A 23935-nucleotide genomic window follows, 5' to 3' on the forward strand; every position below is an offset into this window, starting at 1 on the left:
TCCATGTCAGGCTGCCCTTAAAGATATGCTTCTGGGAAAATGTCATGGAGTTCTGAATTTCATTGGACTACTGACCAAATTCCCAAGTATTGTTATGAGTTCAAGTAACTTTTAAAAAGAAATTCAAACTTTCAATTATTAACTGAAAGAATCATGCAACATTTTGAACAATAACTTTTAATGTACATGAGATAAATACAAGAGTTTATTTCACTAGTACTTATTTGTTGTACCAACAAATCTCAACAGTACACTCCCATTCTACTTCGATTTCTACTGGAGTATTTGCCTGCCCTTTAAAGGATCTTGAGGATACCTTCACTTCTCCTGTGACCAAACCAATATGTGCCACAGCTTTCAGGAATTCACTTTCATTCTCCTCAGTGTTGCCACAATTCAGTAAAGCATAAGATTTCTTAGAATCCTTCCATTAGCAATCACCTACTTGACCATCAAACTCTCCTTAAGTATCTCACTAATTGTGGGCTCCCAGGTCAAAGATGAGACTCAGTGAACTCTTACTTAGTAACTCCAAAATCAGGGAAAGTAAAACTTCTGTTTCTGGAAGTCCCTTTGCTGGTTTACAGCTCCTTCCAAATTTCTTTCTCTCTGCTTCTCAAAATTTGTACTAGGATCCAGTGCCAACTGTTGCTGGCATTCTTTCTTTGCCTGTTTCCAAGCAATTCCAGCCCTAGACACCAACAGTCTATTTTACTGTAACAAAAAATCATACAGATGAATCCCAAAACAAGAAACAACCTCCATACAATCTATCCCCCTGGCAAAATGGCATAGCTGGGATGGCCTGATAGAAATATAAACTTTGTCTTCAAAACATCCCTTTGATCTCTACAAAACAAAATCACTCTAAAAATCCCCACTCAATATCTCCCAAAGACAAATGAAACATGAAATTAGACATTTTTACAACAGTATCTAAATTTCTTCCTAGTATTGCCATTGGAAATGGGGCATTGAGTGGACCTGGGGAAGGTCCATCTGTGTCCAGGAAGGAAGTCCAAAATAGGGCAGATGCTATAAACTTGAAATAAAAACGGTAAAATATTGGAAATACTCAGCAGGTCAGACAACATCTGTGGACAGAAAAGCAGAGCGAATATTTCAGTCTGTTGTGATTGAAGGTAACCGACCTGAAACACAAGGAAGAAGTAATATCGGTGAGCTACCACCCTCGATAACGTTCCTCTGTAGCATGGGCAAGACCACAGTAGACCTGATTAGTGATATGATTCCTGAGTCTACAGTTATATATAGGAATTAAAAAGAAACCACTATAATGCTTGTCTCCGATCAAAAGCCATATGTTTTTTGCGAACTTCACTTAGACAAAGTTACACTGACTTTACCAGGGTTAACTGCAAAACTTTTCTAAAAGATACAAACAAAAATAGTCCTAATAAAAAATCTAAAACTAAAATCCAGAACAGATTGAAATAATAACGTTAGTAGTCTATATGCGATAGATTAACTTTGTTATTAGTTTAAAACAATGCAAATTGCTAGGTAGAGTTTGAAATAAGAGGACTGAGCGAGTTTAACTTCCTGTCCCAGGTGACTAATACACTTTGCCAAGTTTGCTGGAGGCTAGTATAGAACTTGTTTCCTTCAGTGTATCATGGGCGGTAAGGGTTGGCTCGGCAGTGACGCTGAAAGCTTGGAACTACATTAGTCGGGAGTTCAGTGAGATTAACTCAGTTAGAGGCGGCTTCACAAATTGTCAGAGACTTTCATTCGCTGGGAGTAAAAGATAAGGCAAAATGAAGACGCGAAATTTCAGTCTGAAGTTTCTTTTGGCAATGGAATTGCCTTTCGTCCTCCTGGTGAGTAAAGTTCTGTACTTTATTCAGACACTTGTAGGAAATGTGTCATTAAAGCCGCAAGCGATTAAAATTGAATAGGAAAGAACTATAGAGATTATACCTGAATAACTGTGCCTGTAATGTAAAAATGGTGGGTGATAGTATTTAACTTGCCAAAAGGAATGTTTGAGTAGGGCTTCACGAGATGAAGAGGATTAGATTCCGTGCTGAGTTCAGTTCTGATTCCATTCCTAGTTTGTAAAATATTCTTCCGGAACCTATTATCTCAGTTCGGTCTAAGGATCGCGAAGCTGCCGTTGGCTATAGTTACCTGATATTACAGTATGGTTCTAAAGAGTGCACTAGACAGTTTAACTCGTACAACAACAGAAACATACAGCCAGCAAAAACAGGCACATATATTAGGGCACACGCCACATGAGATACACAAAACATAGCTCGAAACAATCACGACATATAATCGCAGACAGGCTTGTGAATTCAGTCAGGTAGGAGTTAATTTGGTGTTAAAGATGGACGTAAAATGATGGATTATCAGAATTTTAAATTCCAGATTCCATCTCATAAATGATTCCATTTTGCAAGTGTTCAGTCTGTAATGAGAATGCACCTTGCTTTCCAATCTGGTTTACTTGTTGGGCTATACTGTTCTACATCACTTTGGGTAACTCTAAACACCACATTTAGTGAAAGCATACGGCATGTGTGAGACATGAGTGGAGATTTTACCTGCGATGTGACCAAATCTTAATCTGAGTGGGACTCTGCTGAGGTGTCAATTAGACAATTGGCATTGAAAGCCATGCTGTCTAAATAGGAACAAATAAAAGTATTTCAACTTGTTTCAATTTGTTAACAGTTTAGGACCTCAAATATATTGCAGTAGTGTCAGACAGTTCTGTTAGAAATGTACGAATGTGATTACAGGAATATAAACCGAATTAAAGCGTTTATGTACTTTGGCGAGATCACCATTTTCAAGAGCGAATTCAACAAAGACGTTACATCCATAAGCTTCAACCGCTAAACTGAAGGAAATTGGCAGTATATGCATTCTTTAAACACAACCTTTTGATCCAAGCAGCATTCATTGAAGCCTCTTCTGATTTCAAAATGCTGTCAATGTACTACCCCTTTTCAGTTTGTGTAAATTGCCAGATCATTGTGGTGTGGAGTGTACAGGTGTCAATTAGCCCCACACTATACATTCTAGTTTTCTCCATCATTGCGAACACCACTGTACACACGCGCTATCTTTGGGCTAGACTGCATTCAGAAAACAGGGTTTGGTTTTCCAGACTGAGTAGAGACAGTGTGAGGAGAAGGAGGAGGTATCAGACACAAGATTTAGCAACTTGGCGGGAAGGAGAGAGAGACAAGGTGCAGGGCTGGCTGGGTAATAGGAAATGCTAGAATATCTACTCTGAAGGCTGCACCTGGAGATGGCCAGAGAAGCAAGAGATTAAAATGAAGGGGAATCCTGGAATCCTGCAGTGCCACTTTGACTGGTCTCAGAGTGATTGGGAATGGGTGGTGGTTCATGCAGAGGCAGAGTGGTTAGTTGTGAATGTCACTGACCTCTCAGGCTCTGACACTTTGTGCAGCTATGTTTGTGTAGCACGCACTACCCAGCCTTGCCTGCACATGCAGGAGCACTACAAGTTCTAGAAGAAGCCAAAGTATTATTTTATGAGATCATATACCTGTAATGAAAGCATACGCATCCTAATCTTTCAAAGTTCAGGCGTGTCCTACTGTACAGAATGTCTTAATTTGTCTTAAGGACCTGCCAAATATTTTCTCCTTAGATTATTATTTCTAAGTATTAAATTAAGTGAGCTAAATCATTCAAATTGATATTGTTGGATATGATTTGGGAGGTTCCTAAAAATGTACTTATAGGATTAGTTCAGTAGTTTAAAACATGTCTCGTTACCTCTGACCATTCATCAATATCTCTTGCTTTCCTTATTTTATGCTCTGTGTGAGGACTATAATTGAGAATGAACAGCTTAAATTCACCTAATAGGCTTAAGTATTAGGATGAGCTGGCCATAGATTATAGTGGATCAGTACCAAGTGGATATATTTCTGAAATCCCAAAGGAAAAGCATAAAGGAAATGGATGTGAAATGCTGTTCAGTGTCAAGGGTGGGTGATAGAACAGTTAGGTGGTGTTTTATCTTTTGTCAACTGTGGGGTATTCTTAAACCTCATAATTGGTTATGGACCGACCAGAATTTAATGTTGCACAGTATCTTGGTGACCTTTCATTCTGAATGTTGAGTGTTTAATGAATCTGTGCTTCCCGTTCATACTCACCTAGAGTTTGTTGGATAGTACCTCTTGCAGCAAAGTTGTTTTAACCTTTAAACCTGGAAATGGTAGCGTGTGGAACTATCAGTTCTGAAAAATTGGAGATGCCTCTAGTCACTTCCACATGGGAACATATGAAAATATTGGCATGGATCAGACATTACAAGCCATCTGTCTAGTCCTAAATATAGTATTGAGGTATTAAGATATATTAAAATTGCTTTTGGAAATAAGGTTTTCATTTTTCCAATTAAAATGTGCGATATCATTTAGTTTATAAAATATATTAAACATGTTCCATATTTTTCATAGAAGCAACTTTGAAATAAAATGATTTTACACTTGGAACTATAACATCAATGTGAAGCAAATTGCCACTAATTTTACAGTGTGAATTCCAACAAACTCTGGACTCTGCTCCAGAAATGGTGCCGTACCAACTGTAGATCTGTAGTATAATCGTACACTTTGCATCTGATGCTTACTAAAGTTGGGGATATGAACTAGAAAGTTGTCATAGAGTCACAGGGCTGTATAGCATGGAAACAGATCCTTCAGTCCATTAAATTAATTATGGAGCCAAAGAGTCATAGAGACATACATCACGGAAACAGACCAACCCTTCGGTCTAACTTATCCATGCCGACTAGCTATCCTAAATAAATCTAGTCCCATTTGCCAGCATTTGGCCTATATCCCTCTAAACCCTTCCTATTCATATACCCATTCAAATGGCTTTTAAATATTGTAACTGTACCAGCCTCCACCACTTCCTCCAGCAGCTCATTCCAACCACGCACCACTCTCTGCGTGAAAAAGTTGCCCCTTAGATCCCTTTTAAATCTTTCCCCCCTCACTTTAAACCTATGCCCTCCAGTTTTGGACTGTCCTGCCCTGGGGAAAAGATTAACTATTTACTCTATCCATGCCCCTCATGATTTTATAAGTCTCTATAAGGTCACCCTTCAGCCTCTGATGCTCCAGGTAAAATAACCCCAGCCTATTCAGCCTCTCCCCATGGCTCAAACCCTCCAACCCTGGTGACAACCTTGTAAATCTTTTCTGGACCCTCAAGTTTCACAACATCCTTCCTATAGCAGGGAGACAAGAATTGCACGCAGTATTCCAAAAATGGCCTAACTAATGTCCTGTACAGCCACAACACCTCCCAACTCCAATCCTTAATGCACTGACCAATAAAAGCAAGCACACCAAATGCCTATGGAGCATTTATACCTTTTTTATAAAGTCTAAATACTCTAACAAATTCAGAGCCTAACAACAGTTCACTTCAGACAGTAGGTCTTTGCTTATTTTACTTTTCAGATGCCATTATCACTCTTGTGATAGTTTGCTGCTGTGCTATTACTTTTATATGCTGTTGTTATTAGGTAACTTGCATTTGTTATTTTCAAGCACATAATTTAAACCAATTCTAATAAGTTTAAGGTTGCTGATTTGGGGGAAAGAATTGAAACATGCGACAGTTTTGAATCAATTTAACATTATGCAGACTTATTGAGAGGAGAAGCAATAATCTCATAGGAGTCGCTTATGTAATTCTGACTCTGAGTAAAGATCTGTGGGAAAATAACGAATGCTTTTATAAATCTACCACTAGGTGGCAAGCCCTGTGATAATGATCAACATCTTGTAATGTTTTTGAAGCCAGGTGTGGGTGGGAGGCTGGGTACTGGTGCGTTTTTTGATGAGAAGAAACATATTTTCTCACTTTTTTTGAACACCAGTACTTCCTGGTGCTAATTATTTTCAGTGAAATTTGGCATCTATTGTATTAGAAAGCTAAGCTCAACTTTTAATTCCAATTTGCTCCTAATTCACTTTCATCTGCTAATGTAGATTATTGTAGGTTGAAAGTATTAATCAGCGTTTGTACTAAATCTCTCTCACAAGTGAAAAAAAAGTTTGTGCACACTCAACTTGGTCTTGAACCAGTTGAATCTGCTCATTTGTTCAGCATCGTTGATTAGTGAAGCAATTTAGGTGAATGCTGACCTTTCAAACTGTTTCTTGTTGGCAATGGCTGAAGGCAACTTTTATTCTTTCATGCATCAATCTTGTTTAAGTGTGTGGTGATTAATGCGTATAAAGCTATTCTCCAATCAATTCAGTATTTATTTCATTGCTACAAGCAAAATGCAAATCCCGACTGGTTGACTTAAGAACTAGATACCAGAATGGTGAATGGAAAAAGTAAATTTGATTAAAAGAAAACCAAATTAGATTAATCTAAACTTGTCTAAGAATCACAATTCTTCACTGGCATGCTCTATTTGAACATGTCGATAATGTATGGTCACTTATGGTTTGTATACCCAGTTGACTGTTTAAAGGCAAATTTTAGAAAAGTGGCATAATCACCATGATCTGGAAGGACCTATTTACCATGGTCCACCATACACTATTGAGTTATTCTCTTTTCTCCTGGCCTTCATACAAAAGCTCCATGTTTTATCAAAATTTCTTTCAGGACTAGTCCGCTCGTTATGATATTGGGGTGTTTGCAAAACCATCCAGTGCTATGTGGATTGATCCTGAGTTGTCTTGACCAACTCATTCCAAGTCTTATCAATGAGCCAGGTTAGCTGGTCAACAGTCTGATATCTAGAGATCCGGAAACTTGGCTGTATCAGGCAATGGAACACTGAATCTGCCATACAGGGCTCATTTTGATCTACTTTCCCATTGAGAACTTTATCATCCTTGAGTCATCTGAACACTCACAAGAACCTTACTTTCTTTATTATTACTCATATCTGCAAGTTTGCCTTTGCACGCTGAATTCCATACAGTGGATGGATGTTCTTTACATGGGAAAACCTGAGAGCATTTATCAGTGTAACTCCAGATAGAACAATTTAAACATTTTGGTATTTGCTTCAGCAGATTGCATTAAGCCTTCCAACTTTGAGCAGCAGTGTTATCAATCACATTCATATTAAAGAGTGAAATAGTAGACATGTTTCAGTAATCTTGTTGTTTGGTCAGCCTGGGTAGAATTCATATTTTTACAGAGTCTATCCAATTTATTTCAAGAAATGAATAATTACATTTCCTTTCTATACCCCTATTTCGAAAAAAACACTAAAGCAAAATCCCAGCATATCACTGACATGAAATGCAAATCTTCAATTCAGTCTTAAAAATTGATCAGACAGGATTCCCAACAGACTGGGAACCACTAATTACCACAGACTGTGTGGCATCTTTAAACTTAATGATTGAGTAGGATCCTTGTCACTTTAGTTTGAAAAGGGCTGTTTATCTTTAAAAGCTACAGGGTAGCATCTAAAATTTGGGCAGGATTCAGTTTAACTTTCACTAACCAACTGTTAAATTGTTTTTCATATTTTCTAGGTACTCAGTTTATTTTGGGCAATTAGTTTTGGGCTAATGTGTGCAACAAGCTACTGACCCAAATAATAACCTTGAAATGCTGATTTTTATCTGTAACAATGTAGATTAGTGTCTTAAGTGTGTATATAATTGAGCCAGACACTATGAACTGTCAAACCTTTCGGGCAACAAAGGAATATTATCCCTAAGCTCTGACAGTAGGCCCTGGAGATCAGATTTTGCAAGTTTAGCACTTTAACAAAAGACATTAGTTCCTATCCATTCCTTCTGACTGTAAGTTGTATTGAACTGATGTATTGTTCCAGGCTTATAAGGAAATGCACTAGTAGTTAATGAATTACCTTGCTTTTCTATTATATTTCCTCACAGGTACTTCTGATACCTTGAAGTTATGGCAGTTTGTGTTTTTTTGCCTAATGTGATTTCATTTTAGAAATGTCATAGAATCATAGAGTCATACAGAACAGAAACAAACCGCCCAGTCCACACCGATCAGACATCCCAATCTGACCTAGTCCCACTTACCAGCATTTGGTCCATATCCCTCTAGACCTATCTTATACTCATCCAGATATCTTTTAAATATTGTAATTGTATCCGCTTCTGCCACTTCCTCTGGCAACTCATTCCATACAAGAATCACCCTCTGCATGAAAAAGTTACCGCACAGTTCCTTTTTAAATCTTTCCCTTCTCACCTTAAATCTATGACTTCTAGTTTCGGACTCCCCCACCCTATCCATGCCCTTTGTGATTTTATACCAGCTTCTGACTCTCCAGGGAAAAAAATAGCCCCAGCCTATTCAGCCTCACCCTATAACTCAAGCCCTCCAGTCCCAGCAACATCCCTGTAAATCTTTTCTGTACTCTCTGAAGTTTAACAGCATTCTTCCTGTATATTCTAAAAGTGGCCTCACCAATGTCCTGTACAGCTGCAATATAGTCAATGTCTTTAATACGTATTGACTTTAGTTCTTTATGGATAGTGTTTATGAAAAACACTGAACTAAAATTAGCAGCATCTCACTTTTGTCTCTAAGATTATTTTCATTGTTCATTATTACAATTCAGGAGCAATTTAGTGACACTATAATCCAGTTAGAGGCAATTGTGGTGGTAGAGTTCCAAACTTTGATCCAGGAGGCCAGGGTTCCATTCCCACCTGCTTCAGAGGTGTGTCATAACATCACCAAACTGGTTGATTAGAAATGTCTATTTATTCGGATGCCTGTGTGAGGCGGCCAGAAAAAGCATTGATGCCGGCTTATCCTCTTGGAAAAGGATTTATCAAAATGGAGTGGGAGGAAAACAAAAAATCATAGTGCAAAATCATGATATTTAAACAGTGTCCTGATTGTTTTAAATGTAAAATATTAGGCCCTCATCTCCAAGCAATTTTGAATTGGATCGAAGGATGGATTTTCCGAACCATTATTTAGAATATGTGATTTAGATTCAGGTATTAGTTATGAATCATCAACATCTACATGTTGAAGGGCAAATGTTATAATTTCACCTATATAATGGCTTAGGCATTGTGGTGGTAATGATGACAAATCTATCAATATTAGCTGTCATTAATTCTCTGAAATTGAGCATGAGTGTGAAATATAATTTAGAATTCCAGAAGCTGCTATCAGTGATTGTACACTTCTCCAGAGAATATCTTATTGAAACACTCCAAGGCTGCAAAAATAATTAGAAAATTTTATGATCTGATGAGAACTTTTATTTTTGTGCTAATAATTTCACTGTAAAAAAAAACCCTTGAAAAGATTACATCTGTTGAATGAAATGTGTCTTGAGCTCTTAAAAGCATATTAAGTTAATAACTACTGCTAACAACTCTCACTGACCATGAGAAGCTAATTATTCATTTGTGGAATGTTAGATTCAACGGTGTGTTAATGGGAATGATGAATGTGACAGAGAAAGCTGATTGAATACTCAATGTGATTCAATCTTTACCATTTTTTTTGCCATCACAGTAGCTGCTTACCAAAATATTGCCTTTACTTGATCGCAAGTTTAAACTGACATCAGTAAAAGGGAAAACCACGCTATAGTGGGAGCTAGATCTTTTCAGGCAGTTTTCCTGAAGGTCAACAGAGATGCACTTGTTACACAGCTAGTCACAAAATCCAAACAATAATTCAAGTCCTCAACCTTCTTGATTAAAGGCAAAATATTTCAGATGCTGGAGATCTGAAATAAAAACTCAACAGGACTGACAGCATCTGTGGAGAGAGAAACAGAGTTAATGAGAGTTAATGAGCCCAGTGTGACTTTTCACAGATGCTACCACACCTGCTGAGTTTCACCAACACTTTCTGTTTTTAGTCTTTCTCAACTTACTTGAGGACATTTTCAAATCAATTTATATTGCCAGCAGTTAGAAATATTCTTCTTCTACTAAATACATTTTTCTCAGTTTCTTTTTGGCCCTTTTTACTTTTTTGTCTCTACCTGAATGTAGTTCTACCAACACCGCTCCCTTGAACTCATTTCTCATGTATAAACCTTAATAAGAGTTTGTAAGCAATTCAATTATGGTAAGAATCACAACTCAACACCAGCATGTTCCCTGTAAATGGGGTCATGCATCTTCACTTTTCAGGTAGCCCTGGCTTTGCAATGATTAGTCTGCAAGCATGAGCTCTTTTCTTTGCTCTTCAGGTCCATGATACTGAGGTCAATCATATCCCAAAAGGTGCTGCCTCAAATCACTGAACCTTCAGTATCATGCAGGGTAGTTTTTTCACTGTAGAGTATTTAATATTGTAAAAGGGAGGCATATTGAACGAAGTTGCTGAAATTATTTTTTTTAATGCTTTCAGGTCTTCTTTTTTATGTCAAACTACTTTTAAGCAGTACTTGAATCATCATAAATGGGATTGTTGCTTCCTACTAATTATTTTTGTTTGGATCTCTGTAACTAGTGATTCATAAGTATTCACAATGTTCTGATGTTTTTTTTTGAAAGGAAATATTGAATATTCTTGTGGAGCAAATGTCCTTTGAATACACAGCCTTTGCTTGTCTCTATACCTAATGCTAATTCATTGGAACAATCCTCATCATTGAGTGGAGATTATTAACTTGTCAGGTATCTCCTACAACTGATTTAGTGGATGCTGAGAACGCATAAGGGTGTAAAACTGGTTGGAGGATATCAAGAGCTAAGCCTACAATTCCCTTCTGTTCTGAATTGATTACATCAACCCTGATTCAGTTTGCTTCTTGCATACGCTGGTAACTGTAGATGCATGATCATTTTGCAAACATTCATTGAGCAGATTGTTTCTTGCAGTTCTTTATCTTGACTGTATTCTCATTTTTGAAGATAGACAACATCGGACTGAGGTGAAGGAATAGGTCATTCAGCTCTTTGAGCTTGCGATGCAATCAATGAGATCTTGGTTGAGCTGGTTGTAGTCTCAATTCTACTTATTTGTTTTACCACTTTTTTGGTACTGATGTTCTTGTAGAAGAATTTGGGATTTACTTTGTTGAACAAGATTGGACCAAGCAAGAGCATTCATCAGCAGTATGAATAGTCACACAAGAAGTTTCTAAATTAAACTCCATCTGACTGTAAAACAACTGCAACTTTTACGAACAGGAATTGAATTAAAATTAAACTTCATAATCTGTGGTTCCAAAAAGATACGGTTCTTAAGTCCAGGTGATGAAGTGATTTTTGAGGAAGCATTAAAATGCAAGAAACTGTATCACTTTGTGTAGAGATGTGGCAAGTAATTACTTACTAATTAGTTGTTCTCTTTAATCAACTTTCCTTCTCAACTTTGAGGTGTCCATGTATGTGGGCGGGAAGAGGAAGAATCATATTAACTGATTTGGAGATTACAGGTTAGAGGGATGAGGGAGGAATCAGTACAGGAGTGTCGATGCACACTGTTTGATTGTGTTATTCTCTATTATACATATCCAATTGTTACTGGAATTATGGTGCATTCAGCAGGTTGGTATCCATGAAACATGCAGAGATGAAGATAAAGTTGGATGAATGCCTAGAGAAGCACAATGAGCTACTACCAGTTAATTGGTCTGACTTTCATGATGGGAAAGGCTCCATCTAGATTTTTGGGAAAGAATTGGAGAAGAATTGGAAATGAGATATAAAGGATGTGAGTTGGGCTAATAATAGAATACAAATGAGTTAAAGTAAGGTAGTTGCAACATAACAATGGGATTCTGAAATCACTGCCTAAACCTTAACCGAAAATTTGGAATACAATTTCACGACATTGAGCATCCAATGTTTTCATTCTCCTGTATTTTGCCAACTATTTCACTGTTGCCTCACTAATGAAGAGAGCGGAAAATTCCACCCAATACTTTTCAGTTATATCAAGGAGCCAGCTATGATTTGAAGCAAAATGTTTAATCTTACATGATCTAAGCGTGTCAGTTCAATGGAAGAAGATCAACCTAAATTGGCTGGAAGATTACATGTATGAATAAGGGCAGATATTCAAACTTAAAATGTAGAGTTTGTCCCAATAAGTGAGACATTTATCCTTTGTTCACATTTTATCATGAACAGTTTAAGAACATCCAATTAAATACTTTTTGTACTCAGATGTAATTGGAGGGTGACATCTTGTATATAATTTTTTTTCAGTTGTTTGTCAATGCTATTGCATAATATTTGAACCACAGTTTCATAGGCAAATGTGTTGCCTCAATTTTTTTTATTTAACCTATTTTCCCCTAATCAACTTGTTCAGAGATGTTAGTATACATCTCTGGAGCAGAGGGGACTTGAACCTGGGTCTCTTAGACGAGAGATAGGGGCACTACCACTGTGGCACAAGAGGCTCCCTAATGTTGCCTCAAAGGCCTCTAATACAAACAATTTCATCTGTTGAATAATACAATTTATATTAAAGTGCTGCATTATTAATTCTACGGTGCTGAAGTGAAACCCTGTTGTTGTGTTTCTCCTCCTAGAAGGAAATGTGCAGACTTTTGCAATTTTGCATTTACCAATCCCTGGCTAGAGCACAAGCTGTTAACAGCTAACTGATAGCTGAGCTTTCTCCCTTTATCCCAATGAAAGGCTATAATACAGTACTTAAGATGTACAATGTTCAGATTTATTAAAAGCATTTGCTCATGTATGCACTTTTGACTTGTGAGCCTTGGCCATAATTTTTGGACTTTTGGAATATCAAGAAATTTGGATATAGGAAATCAATAGTAAATACATAATTAATACATTTTGCCCTGTTCCAATAGATGAAGACAATCATTCATGTGACATAAGCTGACAGTAGAATTTTAATATTATAGCTAAGAAGTTATAGATTGTTTACAGCACAGAGGAAGCCTTTTTGCTCATTGTATCCATCCTGCATTCTGCAAGAACAATTCAGCTTGTCTCTCTCTCTGCTAAACCTTTTCCCTGTAGCTTGGCAAATTTCTCCTCTTCTGATAATTATTTAATTCCCTTTTGGAAACTACAATTGAACTTGTTTCCATCACACTGTGAATGGGAACTGTTTATCCCTGTCTACTCTGATTGGAATACTTCTGATTTTGCATACCTTTATCAAATCTTCTTTTCTCTAAGGTAAACAGCTGCAGCATCTCCAAATTTATTCACATAATTGAAGTTCTCGTCCTGGAACCATTTCTCTAAATCTTTTTTGCAACCTCTCACTAAACTTAGTTTTGTACTCCATGAAAGATAGTAAGAATTGCCGATGCTGGAGTCAGGGATTACACAGTGTGGAGCTGGAGGAGCACAACAGGCCAGGCAGCATCAGAGGACCTGGAAAGTTGATGTTTCGGGTCAGGACCCTTCTTCAGAAACCTTTAATTTTCTCAATATCCCTGGATTCATCTGATCAGGTCTTGGTGATTTATCAACTGTATGTACAATCAGCCCCTTTGGCATATTTTAACCGATCCTGTGTCACAAATGCATCAGCGTCAAGTCCTAAGTCTCCCAATACATTTGATCTTATTCTTGTACTAGTATGGCTGAAGTGATTTTTGAAACTAAAGAATGTGATCTTGATTGGATCAGTTTTCTCAATAGTAAAAACAGAAAAAAAGGTAGTATTTTGTTGGGCAGATTTAATGATGTGTGGCCATTCTAGCTTTTTTTTATTCATTTGAAGTTGAAAATTAGTCACGTTTTTGTTTAAATGGCAGATCTAAAATTTCTTGGAATTAGTAGTAATTGTATTTAGTTTCTTTGCAGATTGGATGGTGATAGTATATTCCCATACTATGGCACATGGTGCTGCTCACCTGCCCTCATGGGGGTTCAAACATAAACTTCTCAGCTGAGCAAACGATAAGTGATTATCTTCAAGTGCAATCAGCTGGTATCTGCTTGTGTTTATGTGGTTCCAAGATAACTTACATGACAGAGGAAGTCAGGAACCATATCAAGCAAATTTGCGGTGTTCCTGAACAGTCATAAATATTGAGCCTCCAATCAATTAGAAACTAGAGAGTGAGGACTGACATTGGGATAGAAACATAGAAAATAGGAGCAGCAGTAGGTCATTTGACCCCTCGAACCTGCTCTGCCATTCAATATCATTATGGTTGATCATCATGCTCAATATCCTAATCCTGCCCTCCCCCTATATCCCTTGATCTCTTTAGCTATCAGGGCTATACCGTTTCTGAAGAAGGGTCCAGACCCGAAACGTCAGCTTTCCTATTCTTCTGTTACTGCCTGGCCTGCTGTGTTCCTCCAGCTCCACACCTTGTTATCTCAGACTCCAACATCGGCAGTTCCTATTATCTCAGGGCTAAAGCTTCTTCCTTCTTGAAAACACAGAATGTTTTGGGCTCAACCACTTTCTGTGATAGTGAATTTTATGGGCTCACCACACTCTGAGTGAAGAAATTTCTCCTCATCTCAGTCCTAAAAGGTTTATCTCTTATTCTTAAACTTTGATCCCTGGTTCTGGATTCCCCCATCCTTACTGCATCTAACCTCTCTAGGCCTGCTAGAATTTTATAAGGGTTTCTATGAGATCCTCCCCCCTCATTCTTTGAAAGCCTAGTGAATACAATTCTAACTGACTTAATCTCTGTACATATGTCAGACCTGCCACCCCAGGAATCAATTAGGAACTGAGCTATTTCCTCATAGCTTTAGGTCAAAAGTTGGATGGATGGGGTGTTTCCTTAGATAACCTCCCAGTGACCTGCTCAATCAAGCTGTAGCTGGCTATCATCTAGCAGGTGAAAGGATATTCATATCTGCTCTGTCAACCAAGACTTCAGTTCAGCTTGAAGACACTAGATTCTGTCAGTGAAGACAGAATTTGCACTTAATATTGAGCCCACAGAAGCTCTGCATTTGGTGTGGTCCAGAATTTACTCTGCATTAGCAACAACAGATGTTATAACACCTAATTCTGATATAAAGAATGGGAAAATTCAGGTGAACATCACTTAGGCATGTTCGTACAGCATGCACAGATTTACCTGATCATTAAGCTCAAGTCTGTCGACTCAGAATTTCCAATGAAATCATTTGCCATTCAGCAAACTTAGACAAGCTGACTTTCAATAACACACTGCATCTCTCAAACCATTCCTGAATTTGTGCCAAGTTTGAATGGGCTAAAGGATTCAAATTCATATTGGTGCCCATATTCACAAACTTAGGTTCGCTTCATGACAATGTCAAAGTAACTTGCATGCAAGATAGAAAAAAAAAATCAACATTACATTTGCTGTAACAAAAACAGAAATTGCTGGAAAAACTCAGCAGGTCAGGCAGCATCTGTGGAGAGAAAACAGTGTTAATTTTTTGGATCCAGTGATCCTTCTTTAGAACTGATAGTAGCTAGGAAAAAGTTGGTATTTATGCAGAAGATGGGGGGGAGAGTAAACAATAGGTGGAGATAGAGCCCAAAGAGAGAGAAAAGTCATTGGTGAGGCTGGTGTTGGAGTATTGTGTACAGTTTTGGCCACCCTATTATAGGAAAGACATAGTTAAACTGAAAAGTGCACAAAGAAGATTTATGAGGATGTTGCCAGGACTTGTAGGCCTGAGTTATAGGGAGAGGTTGGCCAGGATAAGACTTTATTCCTTGGAACGTAGGAGAATGAGGGGTGATCTTATTGAGGTGTATAAAGTCATGAGGGGCATAGAAAGGATGAATGCATATAGTATTTTTCCCAAGGATGGGGAATTGAAAACTAGAGGGCATAGGTTTGAGGCGAGAGGGGAAAGTTTTAAGAGTGACCTGAAGGGCAAAATCTTCTCACACATAGTGGTGCATATACAGAATGGGCTGCCAGAGAAAGTGGTTGAGGCAGGTACAATAGCAACATTTAAAAACATTTGGATAGGTACATGGATGGGAAGGGTTTAGAGGGATATGGACCAAATGCAGGCAAATGGTACTAGCTGAGTGGGCACCATGGTCAGCATGGACCAGTTTGGGCTGAAGAGTCTGTTTCCATGCTGTATTACTCTCTGACTCTATGACTCTAAAAACAGTCGGACAGATATAGGAGTGGGTAAAGGTCAGCCTGGGAGACTGAATAGCTGCTAAAACTAATTAGTGACTGACAATGGGTTGGGTGTGGTAGCTTGCCATGGGATATCAAGGCCTGGTGTGTGGGGAGAGGGTGCTCAAGCCTTAAAATTGATGAACTTATGCTGAAAGTTGCAAATTACATACCAGTCTTGTATAATTGATAATTTGATTGTTTTAGGCTTCAATTTTCATGTTTAATGAGGGACATGATGGAGAAATGTGACATACACTTGGCGCTTTCTTCAGACATATATTCGTGATGACTTCCACTTGATTTGTGCCATGTCTTTTTTCATGTACCCATGTGATTTTCGCGACATTTTGAAGTGCACTCTAGAATTTCAAGTGATTTGTTGAGTTATCACAAAATATGGGCTGCAGTGCAGATTTCCAATGGTTTGAACTAGTTGCTCTGTTTAAACATGCTTTGAGTATATTTCACGTCAGGCAGCTGACCAAAGAAATATAAGTGATAAGTGCAAGGAAGTGTTTCTTTGTCAAGCAATCATTAAGGTTACCTTCTGAATCATACCTTAAATCATCTTGTCTCTAACATAATTTAAGGATTATTTCAACTGCACCCAACAGTGAATTCCCATTCTAAAAGTATCTTATTTAAAGCTACCTTTATTAAAAGCAAAGCACATTGTTTAGTTACTGTATAGATTTTACATTTTGTAATTTGATAGTGGATTGTGAAACAAATGCCATCCTAAAGATTTAATGTTCATCCAAAGCTATTGACCTTTTGAAATGGCAGCACCTGAGCTGCTGTGTTGGCAAAGCAGCAATTTGGTGTATCATTTTAGTTGCATGTTGTTATGGGAAAAAGTTATTTTAATCCATTTGTGAAAAGCTGCTGAACATAAGGTGCCATTTAGCTCATCGAATCTGTAGGTGTTTATTTTCTGCACTTGGGCAATCTCTTCTAATGCTGCCTGGAAATATTTCTCCTTTTCAAGCAACTGTTCCATTCCTTTCTAAACAAAAAAATCTAGGTTCTGCTTCAACATTGTTTTTATTCTTTCATTGGACACGGGTGCCACTGGCAAGGTTGTTGACCATCCCCAATTGCCCTTGAACTCAGTGGATTGCTGGAGCGTTTCAGGGGGCAGCTGAGAGTCAACCACATCACTATGGATCTGGAGCCACATGTAGGCCAGACCAGGTAAGTTTGGCAGATTATAATAAAATTACAAACTGCAGATACTGGAAATCTGAAACAAAAACAAAAATTGCTGGAGAACCTCAGCAGGTCTGGCAGCATCTGCAGGGAGAGAGCAGACTTTTTGGGTCCAGTTACCCTTCAACAGATTTGACAGTAACCAGGAAAAGGTGCTAAATAGATTGAAGATAGGGGGTGGGGATGTGCAGCAAGTGAAGGAGTAAGCAGATATGTGGAGATCGAGCCCAGACAGAGAGGGATTGATGGTTAAGCAGACAGCAGGATGGATGACTGTCAGCCTGGGAGACAGAAAAACTGATAATAGGGAACCATGAGTGGGTGAAAATGTGTTGTCTGTGCTGAAAGGAACCCATGTCATGACAGGACTTGGAGTGAGGGGGTGAGTAAAAGACATGGAAGAAAGTGTTCAGGCTCTCAAATTATTGAACTGGAGTGGCTCAGTGGTTAGCACTGCCGCCTCACAGCGCAAGGCACCTGGGTTCAATTCCACCCTCAGGTGACTGTCTATATGGAGAGTTAGCGCCTTCTCCCTGTGTCTGTATGGGTTTTCTCTGGGCACTCTGGTTTCCTCCCACATTTGAAAGATGTGTAAGCTAGGTGGATTGGCCATGGGCAGTGCAGGGTTACAGGGGTATGGTGTGGGGTGAGTCTTGGTGGAATGCTCTTTGGAGGTGTTGTGTGAATTCAATGGGCTGAATGGCCTGATTCCACACTGTAAGGATTCTATGATTATGATTGCCCTAAGGGCTGCAGGGTCCCCAAACATAAAACGAGATGCTGTTCTTGAAACAGATTTCCATTCCTGTAGGACATTAAAAGTGTACTTTTTTTTCTGCCAAAAGCTACTGCAACCACCCTTTTTTGTGATGATTTACTTGAATCCCCATTTCCTTTTAATAGTCATTCAGAAAAAATGCAGCATTTAAGTTTTAAAAATGCAAAGCTTTTATAGAGTTAAGAACACAGCCCCAATGACTGATGTATGGAGAGGAAGTGACACAAATGTATTTCAGCTGAAGCGAGTCAGAACATGGGTTCTCGAACCACTGGGTGGTGGCAGCTGGAATGTTATTGTGAAACAAAAATGAATCTTTGCGGGTTAGTAAGTGCTGTAACAACAATCCACCCATCTTAATTGTTTGAGTACCAAAATGTTAGTCAGCAGTGAGATTTCCATATCACTAATGTTGCCAGGTAATCTGAACAACAGAGGATATTGTAACAGGCCTGGGCTTGTGAATGTAGGTGTAGCTTTGTACTAAGGGCAGGTGCATTTAGGGTACAAATGCAATGCATTTACAGGAGGATCAAGTAACTGTTTGTAGGGCCTGACCCACTTGTAGCAGCATGCCCTGAATTTCTGTGGTAAACTGTAAATCATGTATACATGCAGTGTAATTCTTGCTTCAATCTTTGCAATATAAAAAGCAACTAGGGTTAGAGTCTACAATGATATGGCTAAATGAAATCTTCAAAAGACTATTGCTAGCACCACCTTATAGTGCTGTGGTCATCGGTCAGAACCACTTGGGATGCCCTTGCTTGATTCACCAATCCTTCTGGGCTTAGTGTGATTTACCGAAATCAAATGGGGAAGAATGAGCTCACAAAGTCTTCAGCAGAAGATAGACTCATTCTTGACAAACAGAATTGTTTTATTACATGCTAATTAATAGCTAGTTACATTATATCTGAGATGGTCCTTTGAGACATCAGGCTCAATTTAAGAGTAAGTACACTTTACCACTATGTAACATTATAACTAAGAGAAATCTAAACAGCAACAACTCTGGTTAGCTACACACATGAACAGCCCTTTATATCTGTTGGGTTAAAAGGAAAGTCACCATAGTCCTACTGGACCATAGGCTGCTCTCTCATTAGAGAGAGATGCCTGTTGGTAGTTTAAGCTGAGGGTTACAACACCTCAGCCAAGCAGACAGGTTGAGAAGCTTCATGATAACCTCAGGCAGTGTGAGATTTGAACCCACACTACTTCCTGCAAAAATGCTATCCCCTATTCCCAATTCCTTCGCCTCCGCCGCATCTGCTCCCAGGATGAGGCATTCCACTCCCGTACATCTCAGTTGTCCTCGTTTTTCAAGGACCGTAACTTCCCCTCCTCGGTGGTCGAGAATGCCCTCAACCGTGTCTCCCACATCTCCCGCACCTCATCCCTCACACCCCGTCCACGCAATAAAAACCAAAAAAGAATCCCCCTCGTCCTCACGTACCACCCCACCAACCTCCGGATCCAACGCATCATCCTCCGACACTTCCGCCATCTGCAATCCGACCCCACCACCAAAGACATCTTTCCCTCCCCACCTTTATCTGCTTTCCGGAGGGACAACTCTCTCCGTGACTCCCTTGTCCGCTCCACACTCCCCTCCAGCTCCACCACACCCGGCACTTTTCCCTGCAACCGCAGGAAGTGCTACACCTGCCCCCATACCTCCTCCCTCACCCCCATCCCAGGCCCCAAGAAGACTTTCCACATCAAGCAGATGTTCACCTGCACATCTGCCAATGTGGTATACTGCATCCGCTGTACCCGGTGTGGCTTCCTCTACATCGGGGAAACCAAGCGGAGACTCGGGGACCGCTTTGCAGAACACCTACGCTCGGTTCGCAATAAACAACTGCACCTCCCAGTCGCGAACCATTTCAACTCCCCCTCCCATTCCTCAGACGACATGTCCATCCTGGGCCTCCTGCAGTGCCACAACGATGCCACCCGAAGGTTGCAGGAACAGCAACTCATATTCCGCTTGGGAACCCTGCAGCCCAATGGTATCAATGTGGATTTCACAAGTTTCAAAATCTCCCCTCCCCCCACCGCATCCCAAAACCAGTCCAACTCGTCCCTGCCTCCCTAACCTGTTCTTCCTCCCACCTATCCCCTCCTCCCACCTCAAGCCGCACCTCCATCTCCTACCGACCAACCTCATCCCGCCCCCTTGACCTGTCCGTCCTCCCTGGACTGACCTATCCCCTTCCTAACTCCCTACCTACACTCACCTTTCCTGGCCCCATCCCCGCCTCTTCGACCTGTTTGTTTCCTCTCCACCTATCCTCTCCTCTATCCCTCTTCTATCCGCCTCCCACTCTCTGCCTATTTATTTCAAAACCCCCTTCCCCTCCCCCTTTTCTGATGAAGGGTCTAGGCCCGAAACGTCAGCCTCTCTGCTCCTATGATGCTGCTTGGCCTGCTGTGTTCATCCAGCCCTGCACCTTGTTGTACTGGCATTAACTTTGCATTGCAAACCAGCCATCTAAGCTAACTAATCAATTTAGCTCACAAAGTCAGTTAACTCTTTCATGTACTAACTGACTTACACAAAAATGTGACCATGAGCCTACTAGATTTATTTCAAAAATTATCCTAAAACACATGGTCCAGAATTAAATTTGCAAATAGTGTTCAGTGAAGTCTGGTTCATCTCTCTTACAAATATGTCTTAAAACTGTTAATGCAATGGGCTTCCATGTATAGTGTAATTTAGTCAATGACAACTCCTAATTACAGCGCCACCTCATCAACTCAAAATTTGAGGCAACAAAAACGGAGAACTATATTTGATTGAAAATGACCAAGTATGAAAATGAGTTTATCTGAGTTCAGGATTTTGGAAACAATGCATTCGATAGACAATGGAGGGAGGGAGGGAGTGAACCCTAAAGGTGCCAGTCAAGCAGGTCATTTTATTCTGAATGATTTAGAGCTTCTAGATTATTGTTGGGAGTTGCACTCTGTCATAGATGAGGAGAGTATTCTGTTACACTCCTGACTTGGAGGAGGTGGAGAAAATTTTGGGAAATCAGGAGATCAATTGCTTTGCTGCAGAAACCCAGCCTTGGACCTGTTTTTGATTTCAAAATTGAGGCCAACCAATAAATAAACAAATAAGGGAGAATAGAATAGAATAAAATAACACATTAATATCCTGGGTTGAAATAAATATTGTAGGAGGAGCCTTGTGTTGGGCATAAATACTGTCACAGACCAGTTACAACAGACAGACTATTTCTGTGCTGTAAATCCCACATAGTTTAAAATACACTTTAATTTAAGAATGGCAGACTAATGTTTTAATTAGGATGCAACATCCAACAACAACAGCCTGTAATTATGTGGTGCCTTTCACGTAGTGATACATCTCAGGTCACAGCACTGAAGTATGAAGGAAAGATGGATATTCAGCCATGAGGAGATAAGGAGCCAAAAGTTAAAGTGGTGAGTTTTAAAAGGTTGGAGTAATCAAGGAAAGGAAGTTCAGAATTAGGAGCCCATTGGCTGAAGGCAATGGGTAAAATGTAAATTTGGAGAATCTGAGAGTTTGAGGGACACAGATGATAAAAAATTAGATTAGACAAGGCAAAGAAAGTACAGATTTTGGTATTAAATGGAGTATATCTCAAAGAAATTCTTTATGATTATGTTCTGTTCCTCAAATGTCCAAATTAAATCATTTGTATATTACTGGTTAAGTTAAGCAGTAGGCTCACTTTTTAAAGCACATAGTATACTTGGATATCTATGACACTGACTGACAGTTTTTCAATTTCGTCCTGAATTCTTCTGAGTTTGTTTTGGTAGTTTTCACGCGTACAACTGCTGATTAGGAAGGATGCTAACATGGACAGTCTCACAGACTCTTTTTAACATTTATCCTCCTTCCAACAAAAAACTTACCATTGAGTGGCGTCGGTTTAATTAGGACTGTGAAATTGCATGATTAACTTGAAAGAAAATGAAGTATGATGAGAACGGGAGGGTATATTCAAATTTTTTGATAAATGGAGGCAATAGTGTAGAGTTGTTATCTCCAGACTGTTAATCTAGTGACCCAGGTAATGTTCATGGCAGATGTTGATATTTGAATTCAAGTAAAACCTGGAATTACAAGTCGACTGATGAACATGAAACCATTGTTGCTTATCGGAAAATCCACCAGTTTCACTAATGCCCTTTAGGGAAGGAAACATCAATCCATGCCAGGTCTAGCATAGAGGTGCTGGTATTGGACTGGAGTAGACCAAGTTAGAAGTCACACAACACCAGGTTATAGTCCAACAGGTTTATTTGAAGTCATAAGCTTTCGGAGCATCACCTGACAAAGGGGCTATGCTCCAAAAGCTTACAATTTCAAATAAACCTGTTGGACTATAACTTGTGTCATGTGATTTCTGTCTTCATACCTGGTCTTACCTACACAAGACTCCAGATCCACAGCAATGTGGTTGATTCTTACCTGTTCTCTGGGCAATTAAGGATGGGCAGTAAATGCTGGTCTCGTTAGTGATGTCCAAATCCCTGGACCTGGACACAATTTTTTAAAAAAAGACTCACCATGGTTGGCTTGTATCACATTGATCTGTAATTTCTCTACTTAAAACAGTGTTTTTCAAAAAGTGGGTCACCTGGACATAAAGTCATCAGCGAGATGGGACCCCGAGAACTGACAAGCTTGCCAACGACCTGCAAGCACAGACTTCTCACCAGTAACTGAATCATTTTCTTTTTAAAAATATTTTGCCGTAAAACATATTCGCAGAAAAATTAAAATTTTAATGCCCTTAAAAACTTCCTTTTAAAGGTTAGTGCAACGATAAAATGAATGTAAGCGTAAAATATATTCCTTGGAAAAAGTGAAGTTTTGTTTTAATCATAGTGGGACCAGAGCTTTTTGACTGGCATATAAGATACAAAAGGTTGAGAGCTGCTGATTTAGAGTATTGAAGTTCTAGATGTTGAGCTAGTGCAGTTTCTGCAACAGAATTATTTTATATTTTTCTACAGTGTGAGTTTGTGTTTCAAAGGTTTTGTCGAATACAAATTTGAGAATCTAGGCCAAGCTAATGCTTTCAGAGGAGTGCAGATTGCTACAAGCCTCGACCTATTTAGCATTTTTAAATGGTTTTACAAGCAACGTCAGTGTGTTCTAACTATGCCCCATCTTCAGTGATGTAAATTTCCTTTATATGAACTGATTGGCCAGACTCATCCCAGACTGAGGTTTCTTTCTTGTCTTCCATTTTAGATTGACACACTGTCCTGGACTAATTCCAAGGAGGTTTTATAATGTGCACTGTAACAGGGTGAGGAGGGATAGAATAAAAGAAACTGACTTCCAGTCCTAATACAGATGACCATGTTGATAACTGGGATATTTTTGGAACAGCTCCTTCTCAGTTGTGATTGAACATCACTTCATTCCATGGTGAGGTAGCATTACCCATAGATGTGAGCATTGTTACTGCCAGGTAAAGTTGATCAACCCCCTTATTTTTCACCCCTCTCAGCCAGCACAAATATGTTGATTTCATTTCTAGCATGCAGCCAACACACTTCAATTAAATTGTAATTAACCAGATCAAATGAAGGAGCCAAATTACAAGCTTTTCATGAGTGAAAGTGGAAGTTTATTACTTATTGTCCTGAAAAAGAGAATCAACATCAAATATAAGCATAGGATATGGCTAATAGGTTTGCGGGCAGAGTGCGGATGTGTCTAATACTGGCAAGTTGGTAAAAGCAATTACATTTTAAAATTCACCATTATTTAAATGGTGAAAAACATGCAGCATACTGCTGTGCAGAGGGACCTGGGTGTCCTTGCGCATGAATCACAAAAAAGTTGGTTTCCAGGTACAGCAGGGAATTAAGAA

At 39.2% G+C, this 23935-nt stretch overlaps 1 protein-coding gene across 1 annotated transcript in view; it reads left to right on the forward strand.

The window, feature by feature from the left end:
• Positions 1-1627: 1627 nt before the first annotated feature.
• LOC109922748 (syndecan-1-like) overlaps positions 1628-23935 on the forward strand; it is a 66283-nt gene continuing 43975 nt past the window's right edge. Inside the window, exon 1 of the mRNA XM_048597502.1 lies at positions 1628-1841. Coding sequence (XP_048453459.1) covers positions 1779-1841 — 63 coding nt within the window. The 5' untranslated portion in view covers positions 1628-1778. The remainder of the gene's footprint in view (positions 1842-23935) is intronic.

This window comes from Rhincodon typus, chromosome 5, assembly GCF_021869965.1.
Source record: "Rhincodon typus isolate 14 chromosome 5, sRhiTyp1.1, whole genome shotgun sequence".
NCBI classification, from domain to species: Eukaryota; Metazoa; Chordata; class Chondrichthyes; order Orectolobiformes; family Rhincodontidae; genus Rhincodon; species Rhincodon typus.